The sequence below is a fragment of the Dermochelys coriacea genome, chromosome 27 (assembly GCF_009764565.3).
Source record: "Dermochelys coriacea isolate rDerCor1 chromosome 27, rDerCor1.pri.v4, whole genome shotgun sequence".
In the NCBI taxonomy this organism is placed as follows: domain Eukaryota; kingdom Metazoa; phylum Chordata; order Testudines; family Dermochelyidae; genus Dermochelys; species Dermochelys coriacea.
In genome coordinates this window covers 12207692-12229893 of record NC_050094.1, presented here as the reverse complement: position 1 = coordinate 12229893, position 22202 = coordinate 12207692, and the positions used below count along the sequence as shown (strand labels likewise).

The 22202-nt window shown below is 60.8% G+C and overlaps 1 protein-coding gene across 3 annotated transcripts in view; it reads left to right on the top strand.

Moving 5' to 3' along the window:
- Positions 1-20843, top strand: part of CACNB1 (calcium voltage-gated channel auxiliary subunit beta 1) — a 29776-nt gene extending 8933 nt beyond the window's left edge. Inside the window, exons 3-15 of one of the 3 annotated variants that reach the window (XM_038385711.2) lie at positions 4844-4963; positions 7140-7262; positions 7461-7597; positions 8349-8425; positions 11088-11107; positions 11499-11579; positions 12017-12075; positions 12639-12748; positions 13466-13474; positions 14641-14792; positions 15287-15382; positions 15789-15974; positions 17793-20843. In XM_038385711.2, coding sequence (XP_038241639.1) covers positions 4844-4963; positions 7140-7262; positions 7461-7597; positions 8349-8425; positions 11088-11107; positions 11499-11579; positions 12017-12075; positions 12639-12748; positions 13466-13474; positions 14641-14792; positions 15287-15382; positions 15789-15974; positions 17793-18263 — 1641 coding nt within the window. In that variant the 3' untranslated portion in view covers positions 18264-20843. Of the gene's footprint in view, positions 1-4843; positions 4964-7139; positions 7263-7460; positions 7598-8348; positions 8426-9294; positions 9453-11087; positions 11108-11498; positions 11580-12016; positions 12076-12638; positions 12749-13465; positions 13475-14640; positions 14793-15286; positions 15383-15788; positions 16288-17792 lie in introns of those variants that run through there. The other 2 variants (XM_038385712.2, XM_038385714.2) reach the window with 2 other exon arrangements.
- The last annotated feature ends 1359 nt before the right edge of the window (positions 20844-22202 follow it).

Here is a 22202-nt window from a genome sequence, read left to right as displayed (position 1 = left end):
GCCAGCCCCCCTCGCTCGCCCGCCCCTTGCACTGGGCTAAATATACCCTGGCAGGTTGCGAATGTTGCACTGTTGGTGAAACATGAGCCCCGGCAGCCCAGCAGAGCCCCCACCCCCGCTGCCCACTCGCGCCCAGGTCCAGCCAGCGCCAGCAGCATGGAGGCGGCCAGCAAAGGGCACCGGCCCGTCTTGGTGAGCGTCCCCCCACCCCAGCCCTTGACAGCTCTCGCTCTCTCCGGGGGTCCCCCTGGCTGCTCCCCCACCCTGATGCTCTCTGGCAGGCTCGCTGCCCTTCATCCCTTCCCTTGTGCCCCCCCCAACACTTGGGACGCCCTCAATATGGGGCCACCCATGTAGCACCTAGCCAGCCCCAATCACAGTGGTTCCAAGGCCAGCTGAGCTGGCAGGGGTTCCTGCACCCCCCCACGACCCCTCCCTCCTGCACCCCCTGCTTCTGCCCCCCCAACCTTCTTCTACCCCCTGCTTCCTCCTTGCTCCATTCACAGCCCCCCCAAGAGCCTCGCTTCCACCTCAGCCCATGCCCCCCACCCTCTGCTCTCCCCTCCACATTCCTGTCCATCCATGATCTCAGTACAGAGAACCCCCCACCCCACCCTGGAGCCAAGGATCTGGTGGGGGTGTTTCTTCTGGGAGATTGGGGGCTGAGGCTCTGGGTGAGGGAGGAGCAGGACGCGCCATGGCATGGGGAGGCATTGGGGGGATTCCTGGTTGTAGGGAGCAGGCTGGAGTTGTCCCTCCTCCCAGTGAGTTGAGAAATGGTTAACTTGGGCATCAGGGAGTGAGAAGCGAGGGGGTGCTCTCCCTTCTGGGTCAGTGCTGACCCCAATGCCCCAAAGTGGCACCATGCTCCGGGTGAGGGGCTCAGTAGGAGCCATCCTGCCCGTGGAATCAGGGCTGACCCCGGTATGCCAGCTGGGCGCTAGGGGGTGCTCTGCTGTTCGAGGGGCTGTCTCTGGAGATGTAAAACCTAGGTCCTGACCAAGCGCGGGGTGGGGTCCAGACTCCCCTATTGCCTGTTTGTTGCTGAGCGCTGTTAAACAGCTGCCTCGTTCCGCTCCGAGGTGGCTGCATGGCGGTGGGGTGGCATGGCTTACAGAGAGCTTGTGAAACACGGTGGGAATCCTGTGCTGTCAAGGTATCTGAGACCCCTCCCGCCACCATGAAATTGTGCTGATCTCTGCGTTTCTTCTCTGATTGCTTCTTCTTCTTCTTCTTCTTCTCTGGTCCCAGACCAGCAACAGACTGTGCCGGCTTCACATTTGCAAAGGAATTAGTGGGGAGAGGGGGAAGTTCTTGGAGGGCTGGGAGCCGGGAAAGGAAGGGTTGGGGTTGGGGTCTAGGCCTCAGGAGGTCTGTGTTTGAATCCCGGCTCTGCCGCCGAATCTCTGTGGGACCTTGGACCTGAATTTTCAGGGTGCAGCACCCACGCTGGGGGAGGATTTTCCATAGCTATGCACTTGGAAATCTGGTCCTGTGGGCGATGGGGGGGGGGTGCTCTGTGCCTCAGTTTCCCCTACTGGATCCTGACTCACCACTTGGAGTTCATTAGCATGCGGCAGGAGCTTGAATACTTGGGTCGAGGGGCTGGAGAAGCAGATAAGGGCCGCTGGGGAAATCTGGATCCAGACAGTTCTCCCTCCCCACCCCCATTCCCATTCATCTTGGCCCCAAGCACAACGCCCGTTGGCACAGCCAGGCCCCCCATCCAATGCCTTTGCTCTGTGGCACATCCCAGTAGCTGCTCGCTTAAACCCCCATGTGCCCAGAAATCCCTCTCAGCTGGGTGGGTTGTTCCCCTCCCCCCTGGGGCAGGGCTCCCTCCCAGCCCCCCCAAGCACCCCCTGTTCCACTTTGCAGGGCTTCAGAACAGCGTCTTCATTCTGAAAGGGCCGGCGACCCCCCGCCCACGTACCCAGCTGGGCCACATGCCGGCTGCACTCATATCTGACACTCACTCGGTCACTGAGCCAATCGCTTCCCAGCCCCACGTCATCAGCTCCTGGCTGCCTGTCTCTCCGCTCCGGTCGGAGGCAGGGGAGGCCGGGCAGCACTGCCTCACGAGCTTGCCTCCCCCAGCCCTGAGGCAGGGCGGATGGTACCTCTGAGAGATCGGCCCCAGGGCCTCCCACCCAGCCCACCCTGGGGTGCTGATGCCCACCCCTGAAGCCCTTGATACTCGGCAAAACTGCGTTGTGGCTTCCCCTCCTTGCCTGCTGGCCTCGTCTCCCGAAGCCTTCCGCCCCTCTGCCTGGGCCCCCCCTCCCAGCCGGGCTGTCCCCCTCTCCTGTGCGTCCCCCCCGCTCACGGCCGGGATGTATCTGTATTGGCTGGACGACTCAGAGGAGGTGAGTACGCTGCTACCTTGGCTTTGAACCCCGTCTGCCTGGCTGAGCTGCCTGGCCAGAGTTGGGGGCCAAAAAGGGGAGTCCGGAAGGGGGAGGGTTTGCATGTCTCTGCGGGGAGGTGGTCCCCCCCTCCAGCCGGCTCCAGCTGAATCATCTCCACTCCTGACTGATGTTAGCCCAGGCTTGCAAAGATCCATCCATCCTCACGCAGCCCATGCTGGCCCCTCAGCAGGGGTCCCCCCACTCCACATTGCCTCCCTCTGGGGCGGCTCCTCAGAGGATGCCTCTGTGTTTGATCCAGTGAAACCTGCCGGTGTGTTTAAACCCAGCTGGGAGCAAAGGGCACCTGGAACTGCCCTGAGAGGAGGCCGGCATGGTTTGGGAGAGGGGGGATGCTCTGTGGGGCTCTGCAGCGTCCCCTCTGGTTGGCCTGAGAATAGCCCCCTGCCCTCAGCTCCTGGCCCCTTGGAGTCATTCAGTTATTGGGGTTGCGGAGAAAGCAGTAGGTTTGATTTAGATCCCGAGCAGTTGAGTGCAGAGCCTGTGATTAAAGGGGAACCCCCATCGTTTCCCCAATCCCCGCTGAGCTGCCAGCCATGGGATGCTGCTCCCCCCATTCCTGACACAGCCAGGGAGGTAGATGAACTCGCTGTGTGGGATGAGAGCTGACTAATTAGCGCTGATGTTTCGGGGGCCCGGGCAGAGGCAGCCATCTCTGCCCCCGGGGCCCGGAGACTTGGAAGCCGGCTGGGAACCCTACTGCAGGACTGGAAGGGGAGGCACCCCAAGAGAACACGGAGTCCCCGAGCCAGTCAGGGAAATGAGTTTGCTAGTCTTCCCCTTCCCCTAGGATCCCAATACCAACCCATTTGGTGATGCAGGGTCATTAGCAGCCAGTCTCTGCTCCGAGGAGAGCTGGGTCGGGATTCAGGGCCTTGGCAGAGCTGGGGGGCAGGAATTGGCACAGTGGGGCAGCTGAGGGTCGGAATTGAGGGGTGTTAGGAGAACAGTGCTGGGGGCCTCTCTAAACTGCCCTTCATGGTTAACCCCCCTTCCTTGGATGCCCTGATTTCCTGAACAAACCCGGCCCCTGAACCCAGTGCCCACGCTGTATTACTATGACTAGGTGAGGCTGGGGCAGTGCCAAGCCCAATGCCCCATGGCAGCAGCTGGGACGCCTTGCACTGATGCCACCCGGAGCCCTCGCCTTCTCTCTGGGCGCCTGCTCCCGTGTTCACGGCACTGCCAGGGCTCTCCGGTGACTAGGAAGCTCCGTTCATCACAGGCAGGGCCGAGAGCCTGCACGCTGTCCTGTCTCCTCTGCACTGATCCCCAGGGGGATGTGTGTCAGGGTCCACCAGAACACAGGGGCCTGCCCCCACAGAAGACAGATGCCTCCCATCCATGTGGACTCTTTGCCTCCTCCCTTCCCTAAGTTCACTGCCAAGCTTGGTGCCTCAGTTTCCCCATCAGCATCGGGACCCCCGAAGCACAGGTGCCGGGTGGGGCAGAGCACTTTGACTGCTTTGTTAGCAGGCCTCAGCCTGTGGGTAGGCGGCTCATGCTGGGGATGTGGGACAGGCCAGGGATCCTAGCTCCATTGGATCAGACAAGATCAGGCCCCTGTGTGTCACTCACCACCCCACTCCTTGTTGGTTCTCCTGCCCCTGCTCCATTTCCTCGTGCTCACAGGCTGCTCCCCGTTAAGGATGTGGATTTCCAGGCCCCTCACCCCAGGGGACTGTCTGTTTCTAGCTGCCCCCCATCCCCGCCTGTGGCCCTGTTTCTCTTGCCAGTGCTGGTGCTTTCATGGGGTCTGATGCCACCCCCCCAGCCTGGCACTGCCCTGTCCCATCCCCGCTATCGCGTTCCATCCCAGAGCGGTGAGAACAGCTGCACCTCGTTCCCTGCCACTCAGTTTAACCCTTGCCGCACTAGGGGGAACCGAGGCACAGAGAGTCAGCGGCAGGGCCCGGAATGGAACCCTGGAGTCCTGACTCCTGCACTATAGCCACTACATTGGACTCCACTCCCCTTCCAGAGCTGGCAGAGCCCCAGAGTCCTACAAACCCCCATGCCCTGCAGGGGCTTAAGATCCCTTAGGGACTCGTCTCTCTAGCTCACACCATGGAGGTTTTACCCCGTGCGCCAGAGGCGGGGGTTGTTACAGCCTGGGATGGGTTGTGCTGGTCAATGGTTTGTTTTTAAAGTTCCCAGAGGCCACGGTGATGGGTCCATAATTAATGACATCCAACTGCCTTTAGTGCAGCGGGCAGCTGGGCCCAATGCCAGGCTGCCTGGCCAGCCCCTGTCCCTGCAGTTTCACAGGGTGATCAGTGCATGGGGAGGTGACAGCATCCCCCTGGGTATCTCCTGCTGCTCGAAAAGGGCTCACTCGGCTGTGTGGCCATGGCTCCCCCTCCACAGGGGAGGCTGCAAAGCCCATCCCCGTCTGATGTGGGTGCTTGCTCCTCCAGGGCTCCGCGGATTCCTACACCAGCCGCCCCTCGGACTCGGATGTGTCTCTGGAGGAGGATCGCGAGGCGCTGCGCAAGGAGGCCGAGCGCCAGGCCCTGGCGCAGCTGGAGAAGGCCAAGGTAGGTGCCAGGGTGTGTGCTTGGGGGTGGGTGGGGAGGTTCCTTCACTCCCGGTCTGTCTCTGAATCCTCTTGTGCAGGTTGCGGGGACCACGGGTCCCTTTCTGTACCCAGCCCACAGGGTGGAAGCTGATCGAGAGGCTGGGGGGCCACACAGGGAAACATGGGCTGTCTGGGAGCTTGTGGCTGGCACTTCACCTTCCCACCTGCTAAGCCAGTGTAGGGGGGTTGGTTCACCTCCTCTGTTCCCAGTTGCGTCTCATCCCCACCCCCAGCGCCAAGCTGCCCCAGTGCTAGGAGTTCATCCCCCAGCTTTCTAGCATGGCCCCTTTCCCATCTGTGGCGGATCAGGTTGCACTGCTGTGCAGATGACCTGACTCGCCACCCAGTTCCAGAGAGCCCCGCTCTGCAGGAGGAGCCAAGTGCCAGGGAACCCTGGCTGTTCCTTCCCTCCCCTCGCCTCATGCCCAATGCACTAGCTGTTGTTGGTGCAGCTGGCCCCGGGCCCAGCGCCGCCCATAAATCCCGCAGTTCTGGGACCACCATCAGCTAATTCATTTGGCTAATCTTGATGAAACGTCTCATTGACCCGGGCTGGGCTCAGGAGAGTGCTGGTGCCAGGAGACTGCAGGCTGGCGCCGCCTTTCCATTACACCCCCTGGGGCTGGCTGCCAGCTCACCCTGTCTGCCGAGTGGGGGCAGGGCCCCCCACCTCATCCAGGGACTGTTGCCGTCCTGCCACAGGTGGGTGACAGGGACGCACCCCTGTAGCCATATCCACACGGGGGGGTAGGTACACTTTCTTCCTCTGGTCAGAGGCCCTGGGGGAGACTATCCCGTGGGTCACCCCACTGTCTGAGCTCTTAGGAGGATACCAGGTCCCAAAATCGCTTCCTGAGGCCCTCTCGGGGCTGGGCACAATCAGGGCTGTGAAATTGACTGCTCTGGGAGGGGAGTGTGGACTAGTGGTTAGAACAACTGGTGTTTGGGCATCAGGACTCCAGGGTTCTATTCCCTGCCTGACCTTGGGCACGTCTCATCTCCCTGCGCCTCAGTTTCCCCCCTGAACATCAGGCTTCCCAGGGGCCTGCTGGGACCCTCTGTCCCAGGCTGAGCCTGGGTGGCCCCTTGGTGCTCACCTCTGCCCCTCATGCTCTTCCCTGGCCTGAGCGCACACCTCTCCCACGCCCGCAGCCAGGCTCCCTGGGAAGTGGGGAGATGTCAGCCCTGCCCCTGCTCGCTGGCTGCGCAGTCCGGCTGCTATTAGCTAATGAGGCCCCTGTCTCTCCCCGCCCCCCACGGTGCAGTGGGCTCGCACGTGGTGCAGCCACAGCACCCCCTCGCTCTGCTGCTGGCAGCTGAGGTGTCCATTGGGAGACGTGCCAGCCCCTCTCCCTGGCAGGGCCAGCCCTTTAGCGCAGCTCTGTGCGTGAGCAGAACCAGGGCACCATGGACAAGGACAAGGCCCTGTAAGGCTCTAGCTACCAGATCGGCATCGCCAGCAGAGCAAAGGCCTCTGTTTATCGCCCAACCAGGCAGGGTTTCCCCATCTCCCCTGGCGCTGGCAGGCCCCTCTATAGGTGGGACAGCTTGGTCGCCCAGGTCCTCTTTTGGGGCAGCCGTTGTGACCAAGAACCACCCAAGTCATTACACACACACCTCACCCTTCACACGGCAACACCTCTCTCCTCATGGCCGACCTGTCCTGGCTCTGGACTGGTGGCCTCAAGGCACCAGGCATCGTAGCCCAACCCCTGAGCCAGCCAGTCCCCGAAGCCGTTCAGCTCCGTCTCACCCATGGCTCTTCTCAGTGCCCTGCTTATGGCCCCCTCCTGGACTCGGGGGACCTGGGCTGGTCTCCCTGCCTGGCTCGCTGTCCCGTGGGGAATTTATTCTTGGGGTGGGGGTCGGGGTCAACTCCATTTCTTGGGGGAGGGACCCCTTCTCCTTGGTTCCTATGGTGGGGAGGGAGTTGGCAGGGGCTGTTCCATGTTCCTGGATCAGGGGTGAGAATTTGGCCCCGGATTGCTTACCCCCTTCCTGGCTGGTCTCTGCAGCCGCTAGGTAACAGCGTTCTCTGAAATGCCAGAGCAATGCAGCCTTGTGCCTGAGAGACCGGGGCCACTCCAGCATCTCTCTCTTCCCTCCCCCGCACTGCTAACCCGTCTCCTGAACAGACCAAGCCGGTGGCATTCGCCGTGAGGACAAACGTGGGCTACAACCCGTCCCCCAACGATGACGTGCCGGTCCAGGGCATGGCCATCTCCTTCGAATCCAAGGACTTCCTGCATATCAAAGAGGTAGGGACCGGCGTGGACCCAGGCCTGGCTGAGACTCTGGGGACCGCCGCGGCAAGGGGGGCTTGGGCTTGGCACTGTGGTGCTGGGCGTGGGTTTGGTACGGAGCGGACATGGGCCCAGCACGGCATTGATGGGACAGGCTCGGCACAGGGCGGGGATGGACCCATGTCTCAGGCCCTTCTTCTCTCCTTGCTGCAGAAATACAACAATGACTGGTGGATCGGGCGCCTGGTGAAGGAGGGCTGCGAGGTGGGGTTCATCCCCAGCCCCGTCAAGCTGGAGAACATGAGGATGCTGCAGGAGCAGAAAATGAGGCAAAATCGCCTGAGCTCAAGGTGGAGCAGCTGGGCTGAGAGGAGAAAGGGGGAATTGTGGCCCCTGGCCGCATCCGCGTGCAGCCTGGAGCCCTGGGACCCCCGGCCCAGCTTAGCCCTCTGAGCAAGTCCACTCCAGTGAGAGACTGGGAGTGGGAGGAGGATCAACATCCCCTTCCAGTGGGCTCATTACTGGGCATCTTGGGTCAGCATTCCCTTTGCTCAGGGGTAAGCTCCTGCACAAGGGGCCAGGCAGGGGAGAACCAGCTCCAGGATCAGCAGTGACACCAGCTGAGGATGCAAAGGGCCTTGCATCCCCATGCTTCAGGGCAGAACTTGAGTACTGGCTGGGAAGGGGTCAGAAGGAACGTGCTGGAGTAGATGGACTCATTGGTCTGAACTGGCACAGTAGGGAGAATAGCTGACTAGATAGGCTCTTGATCGGATCTGGTACATCACTGGGTGAGTGGGAGAGCGCTGGACTCTGGCCCCAGTGGTCTGATCCCAGCTGGGGGAGGGGAATAGGAGATACCAGGCTAGATGGGCACATGGCACTGCCCTGGTGCTGTGGTTCCAGATGTAAGTCTCTCACAGAATCTGGGCATGGAGGCCAATTCCCCTTTGCTCAGAATTTGCCGTGGTAGGGCCCTCGCTTTCCAGACTGGTGTCACCCCCCCCCCCACACACACACCCCTTTTCCCCTCCACCCCACCCCCCAGGAAATTCCTCATCTCCAGGCACTTACTGCTCTTTGCCTTTCTTCCCCACGCAGCAAATCAGGGGACAACTCCAGCACCAGTCTGGGAGATGTGGTGACGGGGACCCGCAGACCCACCCCGCCTGCCAGTGGTAAGACCACCCCCTCCCTTTGCTGTTTGACAGCGGACAGCCCCCAGCTGGCAAAGTTCACTGCACCACTAAGAGAGACTGATCGAGAGGGGCTGATTCTGGCTGTGGCCTTGGCAATAACAAGGGGCTGAAATGCCAGGTCTCTTCCCCCATTAGCCCCTGAGACCAGCTAGCGCCCCAGTGGCAGAGAGACAAGGATGCCGGCCTGGAAGTGCCCAGCTTTCTTCTCAGGAATCCTAGCGCAGCTCCTGGAATCTCCGTGCCCTCTGCAAACGCAGGCCAGGGCTGAGACACAGGTGCATACACAGCACACAAGAGCTGGCGGGGAGCACTGGGCTGGGCGTGTGGTGCCCACCGTACATGCTGGCATGCACATGGAGAGTCTTGCATTTGTGTGGATGAACAACTGGGCACAGGCAGAAGGCTGTATACACAGGCATGCTCCAGGTATGTCCACCGGGGCACAGACATCCCCTAGACATGCCCACTTATGCCCGCCTCCATGGCATGCAGAGGAAACCTGCTACCAGCTGCCCTGTTGCACTTGCAGGTGGGGTACCTAATGGTTCTCCCCCCACTCTGACCCCCTCTCTACATTGTCTGCAGGGAAGTGTCAGGTTTTTCCCCTTCCTTTCATTTTTCTCTTTCATTTACTGAATCATTTTTTCCTCCTCCCTTTGGTACATTTTTTCATTCTTTTGTTCTTTTCAGCTGTTTTTCTTTTTTCTGTTTTACTTTTTCTTCCCTCCCTTCTTTCTTTCTTTCTTTCTTTCTTTCTTTCTTTCTTTCTTTTTCTTTCTTTCTTTCTTTCTTTCTTTCTTTCTTTCTTTTCTTTTTGTTTTCCCCCTCCCCACATTCTGCCCCCCCAGGTACTCTGGACATGACTAATTTAGCTTATGACCTAGACGCCCTTGACTTAGAGCTGGAGGAGGCCGAGAGCCTGGAGAACCCCCGATCCCCTAAGGCTAGCATCAGCAGTGTCACCACATCCCCCTCCAACGTCAAGCACATCCCCTTTTTTAAGAAGGTAAAGGAGCCCAGAGTGGGACTCTGCACCCGCCTGCCGCACCCTCGCTCATGCCTGCTGCTAATACCCATGATTCACCCTGTGTATGGGGCTCGCTGACTTGGTTGGGGAGCATTGGGTTTTGGGGGGGAGGGGGCAGGAAGGGCCATGGTTTGGACGTGGTCCCATTGTCGTTCAGCCGCTGCTCTTGGTCAGCGCTGTGGGGCACACTATGGGGTAAGAGCATCATCTCACAGGCACCAGGGGACCTATAGCCCGGGCTGGATGTCCCCTTTGCAGGCACTTTTGGGTGTGTTCCCCATCACACCAGGAAACCCCGCCTCCAGCATGGCTTGGAACGGGGCAGCCATTGGGGGTGTCCCCCCTCTGGCCCCCCCATACACAGACATGCTCATGAGGCATGAGAATGGTATGTTCCAGTGATCACACACCTGGCCCATGAGTTAAGAGCCTTTCTGCCAGTTGACACCCTCCCCACATGAAGCATGGGCATGGAGCGGTCCAGTGCTGCCTCACCCCTGTGAAATGCGGGAGTGGAACATTCCTGCGGTTCCGAAGCCCCCAGCATAAAGCATGGGAGTAGAATGTCCCAGCACTGCTCCTCCCCCATGAAACATGGAGTGGAACATTCCGGCAGCTCCTCACACCATGTGAAGGCTGAAGTACTGCCCCCCACCCCTCCATGTAAAGCATGGGAATGGAATGTTCCAGTGTTGGCCCCCCCCATGAAACTCTGGAGTGCAAGGTTCTAGCGGTTCTCCAAGCATGGGAATGGAATGTTCCAGTGCTCCCTTCCCCCCCCCACCATGAAACTCTGGAGTGGAACATTCTAGCGGTTCTCCAAGCATGAGAATGGAATGTTCCAATGCTGCTCCCCCATGTAAAGCATGGGAGTGGAACGTTCCAGTGCACACTCCCCCTCCCCGCCCCCCCCCAGGAAACATGGGAGTGGCATCCTCTGTCCCAACCCACCCTACCCCCATTAGATGGTGGGGGGGGCGGCTCCCATATCGGGCCCATCCCGCTCCCCTGGGGGCAGCGCCCCTGTGGCCTGGAGGTTGCTGCTTGCTGAGCAGCCCGGGGGCTGCTCTAGAGTACACGGGCAGGGGCTGCAGCAGGGTGTTTCCGGGACATTCCTCACCCAGGGGTCCCCAGTGAGCCACAGAGCTGGGGATCAGTCAGGGGGCTGGTATTCAGTGCAGGGGCAGCGGGGCAGCCTGGGGGCAAGGGCCTGTGAGCCAAAGGGGCAGGGGAGGAGGGCGTTGCCGCTGCCAAGCGGGGAGGGTGTTTGCAGTGCCAGAGTGTGCGGATTGAAGAGGGCGGGTGTGAAGTGGGGAGCAGGGCCAGCGCAGGGGGGAGTTGCGTAGCACCTGGGGGAGCCAAGCCATCCCCCCCCCATGTGGCCATACACCCTCCCTTAGATCCTCCTCCCTCCCTGATTCCACCTGCAGCCTGAGCCAGGTTCCAGAGCCCTCTCCCGTGCCTGTCCCCATTTCCCACACACCGCCGGCTACAGAAACCTCCCCGCGGCCGCTGCGTGTCTGCTGGCGTGACCTGTCAATAACACGCATGCCTTGTTTATCTTCTCTCGCCTGCCCCCTCCCCTGCCCCATTAATGGTGATCACTGGACATAGCCAAGCAGAAGCAGAAATCGGTGAGTAAAAGGGCTTTACTTGACCTGCCTGTAAAGGGTGGGGGCGGGCCTGGGCCCCCATAATGATCCTTCCCCACCCGCCTTCTCCACCAGCGGTGATGGGCCGTGTCAGTGTACCAGAGCCAACAGCATGGGTGTTCCCATGCCACCAGCTCCCCTCTCCTGGGACCCAGTGCCACCACCTGCGCTGGGCCATGATGGCACGAAGGCAGAACCTCCCAGCTCCCAAGCCAAGAGGGCATCAGCATGAGCTGGGTAGCCTGAACCCAAGAAGATGCCAGCTCTTCCCCCACCCTGCAGGGCACTTGGGTTTTGCAGTGCCCCCATGGGGGTTGGTCCAATGACTCCCACTGGGTACACGTCACACCTTGTCTTTTGCCCTCTCCGGCAGGCAGAGCATGTGCCGCCGTATGATGTGGTGCCCTCCATGCGGCCGATCATTCTTGTGGGGCCGTCCTTGAAGGGGTACGAGGTGAGCCCGGGGTGGGTGCACTATGTGGGCGGGGGAGGCTGGGGAGGTGGAATTTTCAGCAGCTTCCGGGGAGCAGGTGACCCTTGATCTCATTCCCCCTGTTTCACCCATCCCCATCAGTCTGTCCATCCCCTCTTCCCTTCCCCTTCCATCTGACCGACACCCCGCCCCCCCTCTGTTTTGCCCCATTTCACCTCTGCATCTGCCCACGTCCTCCTCTCTCCATCTCCTCCGGGACCCATCTGCTCTGTCTCCTGAGGGCCTGTGCCGGGGGAAGCCAGTGACATCTGACCTCTGAAATCACTGCCCACCCCTCTAATGTCCATTGCTCTCTTTTTCTAACCCCCCCACACACACACCTTGATGCGGTGAATCCCAACTCCCCCTCCCTTCTGCCCCCCCAGGTGCCTGACTCCATCATCACCCTCTCTCCCCAGGTGACAGACATGATGCAGAAAGCCCTCTTCGATTTCCTGAAGCATCGCTTCGACGGCAGGTGCGGGGGCTCCTCAGACAGATGCTGCCAAACACCCTCCCCCCCCACAACCTTCCCCACCGTGGCCCTTTTTGGGCACCAGGGAAATGGTGTTTTACTCAAAATCCCAGTTTCCGAAAGTCGCCCCATGCAAGTGTCTGGACACCACGGTGACAGGCTCCTTAGGGTCTGACCGAGAGAGATCCCAGCGGGTCAGCCGCACGCTCTCGCTCCAGCCTGACACAGGACACTCTCTCTGAGCGAGACTAACCCCCCGCCCGTCCCTAGCCCTCTCCATCGGAGGCTCTCGAAGCACTTTGTAAGCATGAGCACCCAGGAGTCCGGAGCTCTGGCCTTGCGTCCCCTTGCTGGGCAGGCAGCAATGAGCAGCGCAGATGGGGTGGTTCCCCGTGTGGGGATTCTGCCCCCAAGGTACCAGGGTTCACACCCTGACTTCTGCCCCCAGGGCTCCTTTGGGGTCCTGTTGTCTGGCCCTGGTGGGGTGGGCGCCCTGCTGGGGGCCACAGCAAAGGCCGGGGGCCCCTCTCCCGCCTTCACTCTCTTCCTCTCTCCGTCCCTTCCAGAATCTCCATCACACGGGTGACGGCCGATATCGCCCTTGCCAAGCGCTCCGTGCTGAACAACCCCACCAAGCACACCATCATCGAGCGCTCCAGCACCCGCTCCAGCCTGGGTGAGGCCATGGTGGGGGGGGAAGGGAGGGGAGGAGAAGCTGTGGATTTAACCCTTTCCTGCACCCCAGCCCCGCTTGGTTATTCCAGGCCTCTTTTGTTTTTTGGCTGACTCTCTCACTTAGACTGACTGCTGGGCTTTGAGGTTGAACCCTTTCAAGCCTGCCTGGCTTGGATCTGTATCCACTGGGAGCTGCCCTGGCTTCCTGCATCCTCCCTTCCCTCACCCCCAGCTGGCCCTGGAATGCCCACCATGCCCCGGGGCATCCCTTCCCCTCACCCTGTCTGGACGGGCTCCCTGGGCCCATGCTCCCTGCCTCGCCCGCTCCTGGGCAGGGCCTGGTGACTTGCTTTGCTCTCGCCTGCTCGTGCTAGATGGAAAGAGAGGCCCTGGGGTGGCACTCCTGCCCCGAGGGATGCTTGGCCACACCAGGCAGGGCCCCCACGTGCATGCTGGGTTGCGACGTGCCTTGACTCCCACTCAGCAGGGCCGGGGCGTGTTTTCAGGTCCCCTGGGCACTGGTGCTGTCGTGTAGCTGGGTGACTAACAGGGCTTGTGTGAGCTGCGGCTGCTGACCCCTCTGGGCTGGGCTGGGGCAGGGCCTGACGCACTGACTCCTGGGATGATCAGTTCAATTCACTCCTTTTTTTCCCTCCCCTTTTTTCTTTCTCCCCTCCCCCCCCCGCACTGCTTCTTTCCTCCCCTGTTCCTGGTACAGATGTCCTGGGTATGTAACCTTTAACCTCTCGGAGACCTGTCCAGACCATTCCCTACCATGCTGCCTAACCCCGTGGGATCCACAGCCAGCCACAGCGTGCCAGGGGCCAATGTGTAACCTCCTGCTCCTACCACCATATGGACACAGGGTCACTCCAGGAGGGGCCACGAGGCGGGCAGCAGAGCAAGATAGCTGCCCCGCCGATGCCCCCTGGCTCAGATCTACAATGAGCTGCTCCGTGTGTGGGGCCGGAGTCAGCCAGGGCAGGAATCTCCTCCCCAGGGGTCTGTCCCGCGCCCGGCCTGATATGAGCCCTTGGGATTGAAGACGAGCTCAGGCCGGTCATCCCAGATCCCGGTGTCCCCAGGGTCCAGGCACCTGGGGATCTAGGTTTTGCTTTGTCCCCTGCTTGGCGCAAAGTGGTGTGTGTGTGTCCCCCTTCCCCACCCTACCGTGCCCCCAGCTCCAGACCCTGCCCCGCCTCGTGGCTTGGTGCTGGATGATCTCTGGTCCATACAGGCTGTGCACCCACCCAGGGCAGCGTTACACGTTAGGCACGCGCCAGGCATGGGCTCCGCGGAGAGATCCCACTGCCCAGTGTGCAGCACGGCATGAAGGTACCTGGCGTTGGGGACCCAGGAGACACGTCCCTCCGGCCTCGGGGTGGAGATGGAGCTGCAGTGAAACCCATGTGTCTCGTGTGTGTCTGGGGGGCGGGGAGGGGAGGGGGAACCATCTTTGGGACGCAGAGACCCCAGTGTATGGCCTCTCCCTGTTCCCCCACATATACCCTCCATATTTCCCCCTTCCTCCACACAAGGTCTGCTCCCTTACTATACCTTGCTTCCCCTGTTGCTATTCCCTCTGACATCTCCCCCACCCACAATATACTGTGCCAGGATCCTCCCCACCTGGCCCCTTCTCCCCAACCCCTATCCAGGCTCTGCCCTCCCCCCCCGCCCCGGTCTCTCACTGTGTCTCTACTCCTGGCCCCCCACCTGGTCCTTGCTCTGATGGTTTCTCTGCCTCTGGCCCTCCCCACTCCATCCCCTCCCCACAGTCTTTCACTGTCTCTCTACCCCTTGCCCCCCATCTATCATGGTCTTTCTGCCCCCTCCCCCTCCCCCCAGTCCATCCCCTCCCCACAGTCTCTAACTATCTCTCTGCTCTGACAGCTGAGGTGCAGAGCGAGATCGAGCGGATTTTCGAGCTGGCCCGGACGCTTCAGCTTGTGGCCCTGGATGCCGACACCATCAACCACCCGGCCCAGCTGGCCAAGACCTCACTGGCCCCCATCATCGTCTACATCAAGATCACCTCCCCCAAGGTCGGTGCATTGGACCCTGCAGAGGGATGGCCCAGCTCTTGTGTTGCAGCGTGGGGACTCACTGCCCAGTCCTCCCATGCTGGTCAGAGCAAAATGGTGGTGCGGGGGGAGGGATCGATCACAGCTGCAATGAGTTGTAGGGTCTCAGCCTTGTCCTCTAAGGGACATTTTTCCACATTCAATGCAGTAGTGTTTGCTTAAGAGAGGCCCAGGGCTGGGCTGGCAGGGGGCTGCGGGTAGGGATTGAGGGGGCATCAGCAGAGATGGGGGTTGGGGAAGCCAGCATCTTAAAGGGACAGAGTTGCTTTCCTGCCTGAGCTCTGGGCTCAGACCCTGGCCCGAGCAGCAATGATACCTCATTCGCCCTGAGTCAGCCCCCCCCCACATGCCCAGCCCCTCTCCTTGGGACTGGAGAGGAACAGAAAGCGCGTGGGGGGGGATGCCCCAGGGGGATCCCTTCCCCTGTGCTCACCCCCCCGCCCCTCCCCCTGCAGGTGCTCCAGAGGCTGGTCAAGTCCCGGGGGAAGTCCCAGGCCAAGCACCTGAATGTGCAGATGGTGGCATCAGATAAGCTGGCCCAGTGCCCTCCAGTGAGTACCTGCCCCACAGCCTGTCCCACCCCCCTCCCTCCCAGTTCGCCTTGCCACACCTCTGCCCCATGCCCCCAGCTCAGCCAGTGAGTACCCACCCCACAGCCTCTCCCACCCCACGCCCTCTGCTTGCCACACCGCTGCCCGCACCTCCAGCTCGGCAGAATACCTGCCCCACCCCACTGCCCCATACTCGCAGCCTGGGCCAAGTCCCCGCCGCCAGTGAGTCTCTGCCCCACAGCATGCCCTGATCGGCCTATACCCCCACTACCTCTCGCAGCTAGCTTGACCAAGTACCCTTCTTTGCCCTGCCCCGCCCCACTCCCCCAGCTGGGCCGAGGCCCCGCCCCCTGCCCCGCCCCATGCCCCCCCGCTGGACCACCTCACACCCTCTTTCTCATTGCAGGAAATGTTTGACATCATCCTGGACGAGAACCAATTGGAAGACGCCTGCGAGCACTTGGCTGAGTACCTGGAAGCCTATTGGAAGGCCACACACCCGCCCAGCAGCAACCCGCCCAATCCCCTCCTGAACCGCACCATGGCGACTGCTGCCCTGGCCGCCAGCCCCGCCCCCGTCTCCAACCTCCAGGTACAGGTGCTCACCTCCCTCAAGCGCAACCTGGGCTTCTGGGGCGGGAAGGGCAGCCTGGAGCAGGGGCTGAGCGCCCAGCCCAGGGTGGAGGAGCACGCGCTGTAGCTTTAAGAGGAGGAGGAGGTGGCACCTTCAATGAACATGGAGGAAGAAATCTTCATGGGAAACCCCGGCTGATTCCCCGCACCCCTGTCTCTGCTGCTGACCCCCCCCAATCCCGCTGCCCCGTGTGCCCTGCGCATGGAGGGACTCCCTCCGCCTGCCCAGCATCATTCGAAGGCTCAGGAACTGGGGGCATCGCGTCCACGGGGGGAACAGGGAAGGATCTGCCCCCCCTCCCTCCCCCAGCGGTGCCCGAGCATTGTAGCTGCATCACAGGGAGCCGGGCTTTGCCCAGGAAGTGCCAAGCTGCCATCGGCCTCCCCCGCCCCGTCTGCCCCCCGGGCTTCTGCGTAAAGGCTGCCCTCCTGGAGAGCTCGGTCGAGCCCGTCAGCCGGCTGTAGCTCAGGATCCTGTTTGCACGGGGCTCCTTCCAGTCACCCCTCTAGCGCGGGACCCTTGGCCCTGCTGGGCTCTGCCTCTGGCGCAGTGCATTCTGGAATTCCCAAAGCACCGTTCCCAGCGTGGGAGCAAAGGCCGCTGGGTGATTTCCGAACAGGAGGCTCTGCAGTGCAGGATGGGGCTGTGGGGCGGGGCCGTGCTGGGGCAAAGGGGTGGCTCCCTATCCACATCAGAGGGCAGCACCAGCGCAGCCAGACCTGCGCCAGCAACCCCGGCACAGCTGTCGTGCAGTTGCCAGGCGTCCTCTCGGCTTGTCGCACCACCATCCCCACTAGTGTAGATGGGAGCCATTAGCGAGGAAGCGTCTCACAATTTCCTCACCCTGGCTAGGAAGCTGGGCTCCTTCTCCCATCTCCTCCCTTTTGCTGTCCCCCAAAGTCCCCCACCCCCAAGGCATCTCAGCTCCTGCCTGCAGACTGCCCCTGGTCTCCGAAAGCACCGAGCTCACAGGCCTCTGTTAAGGGTACCCCGACACACCATGGCTGTGCCTGCCTCTCGGGATCCAGCCTGCCTGGCCCCTCTGTCTGCTCCCCACTGCTGCCTTAGTGAGTGGCTGGTTTCCCCTGGGCACCACCCCATAAGTGTGAGTGGAGGTTCTCCAGCTGCCGGGGAACCTGCCCCCATTTGTGCCCTGCCCTGGTCAGGTGGGCAGGGAGGTCAGGGCATGTTTGTGTCATGGTGTCTGTCATTTGTAATGCTCGTTGGAAAGCTGAAGAGCTGCGGCTCATGGCCTCCTTCTCGTTCGGGCAGGCAGGAGCCGGGCGTGCTTCTCTCATTCACCACCCTGCCAGCGCCCCTCAATCCAGCCCACAGCCCACCGCTATGCCAGTCCAGGGCTCCCCATATACTGCCCTGCCAGCGCCCCTCAATCCCACCCACAGCACCCCCCCCCCCGGCCGCTATTCCAGTCCAGGGCCCCTCCCCCGCCCACAGCTCTGCAGTTGCCACTCAGTCCTGACCCTCAGCCCTCACATCACAGCCCTGAACCCCACCTGAGCAAACCATCCCACATACTCAGTGCTATGGGTATAACCTTGCCCAGGGGCTGGGCTGGGACCCCAGAGTTTCATCTCCCCTGTGGCCCAGACTGGGACTGGGGGCCTGGGCTCAGCAGCCCAGAGGCTGCTCTCGCTGTGCTGACGATATACGTGTGTATTAATCGGTACTGAGCTGCCAGTGTCACCCCTGGTGGCCAGACTAACTCTGCCTTGTCTTCTCCCGTTTGCATGGTTTGTCGCTACTTCTCCTAACCAGGGACCCTACCTAGTGCATGGGGAGCAGATGCGTGAGGGGGAGCGCGCCAGCCTGCACGACTACCCGGGGGAGCTGGTCAACCGCGGCCAGGGGCGGCCAGGCCAGCCGCACGCCCGCCTGGCCAACCGCGGCCTGTCCCGCCAGGACACCTTCGACTCGGAGACCCAGGGCAGCCGTGACTCTGCCTACACTGAGCCGGGTGACTCCTGCATGGACATGGAGACGGACCCCTACGAGGAGCCCGAGCCCCGCGGTGGCACCCCCAGCGCCTACCCCCGGGGCCTGGGTCGCCACCACCTCCACCAGCGCCAGGGCTCCTGGGATGAGGCCGAGCCTGACCACCAGAACCACAACCGGCAGCTGCGGGGCCGGAGCAAAGGGCGCGATCGCTACTGCCCCAATGAGGAGGAGGCCATGAGCCGAAACAAGAACGACCTGGAGGGCTGGGGGCGGGACGTTTACATCCGCTAGGGGATGGGGCATCTGGCTGCTAGGGGCCCCGAGGGGTGGGGCTTCGGTCAGCTAGGGGCCCCTGTGATGGGGCGTTATCTACTGGGGGGGCAGGGTTCAGTATATCCCGTGGGGGAATCTCCTCAAGGAGCCTCTGAGCATAGCGCTCCCCTGTGAGGCTGGTGTGGTTCATGCCCCCTAGCAGGGTTGGCCTGAGATTGTATGATGCTCCCCCCCACTCCATGGGGGATCCCTTGCCAGCAGTGCCGGGGGGCCCCCTCTGCCAGTGGTGCCCCCCACTCAGCCTCCAGAGGGGCCCTTCTCATCTCCCATAAGATAGTGAAGATTCACTCCCACCTTAAACCCCTCCTGGGCCTCAGGGGACCCCAGGGGGGAAGGGCAGCCCAGTGTTTCTCGGGCTTTCCACGCCCCCAAAGCTGACCAAACAGGGACCTAGCTTGCTCCCTCCTGCCTGCCTCACTCATGTGCAGACGTGTGGTGTGGGGTATCATGCCCTGAGGCAGGGCACCTTCCCCCTTCCCCCCCCCCCGGGAGGAAAGCATGCTCAACCCTGGTATGTAACCGATCAGCCACCTCCTCCTCACTCCCTGCCCTGGTTCTGCTCCCGGCTCACCCCCCCATCCCATTCTATTTCCATGGTGCTCTCAATGACCTAGCCGCCAGGGGAGTGGGACGGCCGGCGCCCCCCGATCGCTGGAGAGAGCCCGTCTCCGGCAGCCGGGGTCCCTGCCCATCCCCAAGGAAGCTCCTGTGCGGTCCAGTGCCTACAACAGAACCCAGCCCCTTGACCATACGGCCAGGCCCGACCCTGGGCCCAATGCTCCGGCCAGGCCCACCCAGCAGCTCCCCCAGCTCGATTTCGCCTGCCAAGATGGAGTGGGTGGGGAGGGTGATGCATGCGTGTGGGGTGTGCACTGGGGCCTGCCGTGAGTGTGCCCCTGCCTGCTGAGCCGCATGTGAGTGCTGTGTGGGGTTACCTGGGCCCCCTAAGCCTGAACTGGGCTGGAAGGGGCAGGTTGACACCCTGCTCTCTGAGGGCAAAGCAGCCCCTGGGCTGAAATGCCCCCCACTTCCCAAGGGGGGGAAGGGTTGGAGGGGGCGGCATCTCCCAGCTGGCTTGGGAGGGGAGGTGTTAACAGCTTCTTGAGGCTCAGCTCTGGCCTGCCCTGTTCTTTTGCACCCACTTCTGGGGGGGAACCAGGGCTCATGGCCCTGTCTGTTGGGGCCCTTCGCTTCTGGGGTATTTTTATCCTGGCCGGAGCCCAGCCCCTACCCAAAGGCCCAGGCCCTTCCCTGCCGTCCCTACTGGGGCTCTCTTCTCCCCGCCACCCGGGGCTGGGATGGTGGAAGCTGGGAGGAGGGTGGGGTGAAAGGGATCTGGATGGATCCAGCCCAGACCTCTGACTTTCTGGGCAGAGCTGCTTCCCCCCCCCCCCGCCCCCACCTGGTGCCAAAACCTGGGCTGACATGAAATGCCCATGGCTGCCCAGCGCCCCTCCTCTCCCCTGTGCAGTGTCTTGCGTCCCTGCGGCTGTCTGGTGTGTGTTCAGTCCTGTCTTGTCCGGCAATAGTGTGTCTGTGTGTGTGTGAGCACCTGTCTGTCCATCCCCTCCCCATCCCCCCCACAGTGTCAAGCTGGGACCCGGGCAGGGCCTGGCTCTGCATAGCGCCTCTTGGATGTGAGTTCCCTGGTGCTCTGCCCGTCGGACCCCCCCCCCCATCACATGCACGCCTGGAGGGGCCTGCGCCAGCCTCCCCGCCCTGCACGGTGGCTGTGGATCCAGGCCCCCCGCCCCCCACGCCTGAAGGGAATGTTACGCTTTGCTCTTAGAGTCAGTAAGGGTTGGGGGCAACCCCCCCCCATTGGGGTATCACTGGAAGCTTCACCAGGGAAGCCCTGGGAGGCATTGCCTTAGACCAGACCCATGGGCCTCCCAGTCCCACATCTGGCGTTCGCTGTAAACCCTGATTGTGCAGCACCGTCCTGGTTTCAGTGGCCTCTTGAGGTTGATGGGCAGCTGCCTGTGATTCCTGCGGTGCCGTCTAGTGGTTAGAATAGGGGCCTGGGGTGCCTCAGGTCCACACCCAGCTCTGCCATTTTGTCAGGCCACACACCTTTTCTGTGCCTCAGTTTCCCCTTTCTGTAAACCGGGGCGGGTAACAAGTGAACTCCACTAAGCACTAAGATATCCGCACGCTCTAGCCACATCAGCGTATTGTCGATAGTGCACTTCATGGCTCTCTGTGCTACTGCTCATAGCTTCACGGTGGTTGCAGGCCTTGGACTCAGCACACAGGCCTCTACCAGTTGAACTACAGGAGAATCTCCTTTGGCAGTGTGGGGCCTATGATACACTATTGAACCCAATAGAGGGTGACGGGGAGGAGGAATCTGTGAAATGGACACAGCCCGAATGTGAGCAAAGCCACTTGAAAGCAATGAACCGCCCTGTATTTATGTCATTTAACAAACTATTTTAAAAGCATATTTTATTTATTTATTATTGTTCATTCGGGGAGGGGGTAACGTTATCCCATTCGCTTGATTCTTTGTAATAAATATTTCATTGAGACTCTAAAGACGCTGCTGTGATGGGGCATGTGGGAAGAACACTAGAGCCATGGGCTTATGAGTTTTTAATGCCAGATGACTCCCCTTCCACCCTTATCAGTTGGCTACCTCTGCAGTTTAGTCCATTTTAGATTGTTTTTTCTTTTAAAGTGACAGATCAGACACGTACCGATTGTCTCCTCCATCCCCTGTCGTATAATTTGATTCTTCTGCTGTGAAAGCTCCAAAGACCCAGCCCCATTACAGTGGAAGTGGAACTATTTTGTAAAATCAGCCTGCGCTCTTGTAGTGTGCAGCTCACACTGGCCCTTGGTGGTTCTGCAGGGAAGTGTCTGGGAAGCTGCATTTCTGGCCATTCCTGAGCTTTTGGGGACAAGTGATCAACAGTTTTAATTGCTTTTCCTCAGCCCCACTTGCATCATTTTTTCAGGCATAAGGAATCAGGACTCCTGGGTTCTACTTTTTCCACTGGGAGGGCCCTATGGTCTAAAAATGAGCATGTGGGAGTGGCACTTGGGATTCCTGGGTTCTATACCCAACCCTTCTGTGTTTGACTTTGGCCCAGAGCCTCAAAGGTTCTCAAATAGCCATGAAGTGAAGGTTTTGAGGCTCTGGGCCTTTGCGACCTACGTCAGGAAGCACGAGATGATACTTCCGGTGCCACTTGTCTGCAGTGGCAGTGAATTTTCAAACATCTGTTTGCCCCTTTCCTCTATCCAATCAGAGAATGGAAACAATACTGCACCTGTTCTGGCCCACCTATTGCCCCACAGTTGAGAAACTTAAAGGGACTGTGACACAGTTGGTGGGAGAAAAATTTGCCCTTCCCTTTTGTTCCTCTATTCAATGGCAAATTAAAAGGCCATTCTTCCCTTTCACCCCTTTCTGTTAAGGAAATGATATTGCCCAGCCAGAGCACTACAGTGTGTGTAGGGGCGCATGGTTAAGTTCGTGTTTGGGCCCCTGGGAGCATTGGCCAATGTGTGTTCTCTCTGGGGAGGTGAGGGTTAACTTAGGCTAGTGGTGTGTCACTACCACCTACCGGCTGTCATGGGTCACAACGCTTTTAGGCAAGCTACCTGCAGATTCCGATGTCCTGGGCACTTCTGGTTGCAAACGGCATCTACGTCCTTCGCTGCTGAAATGCAGCTGCCTCTGGGGTGTGCTGTGCTGTCTATGCATGAAGACATTGGAAAGAATGCCAGGGGATCTTTAAATCATTGCACGCAGTCACAATCTCAGGTATAAGTCTCATCTGAAAGACAGTGTGGTGCTTCAGAGAGATGGTTGGGGCTGTTTTTCAGCCTACTTGGGCTCCTGAAGCATTCGTTAAACTTTGTCGCACTTTGAAAATTGGACAGCGCACT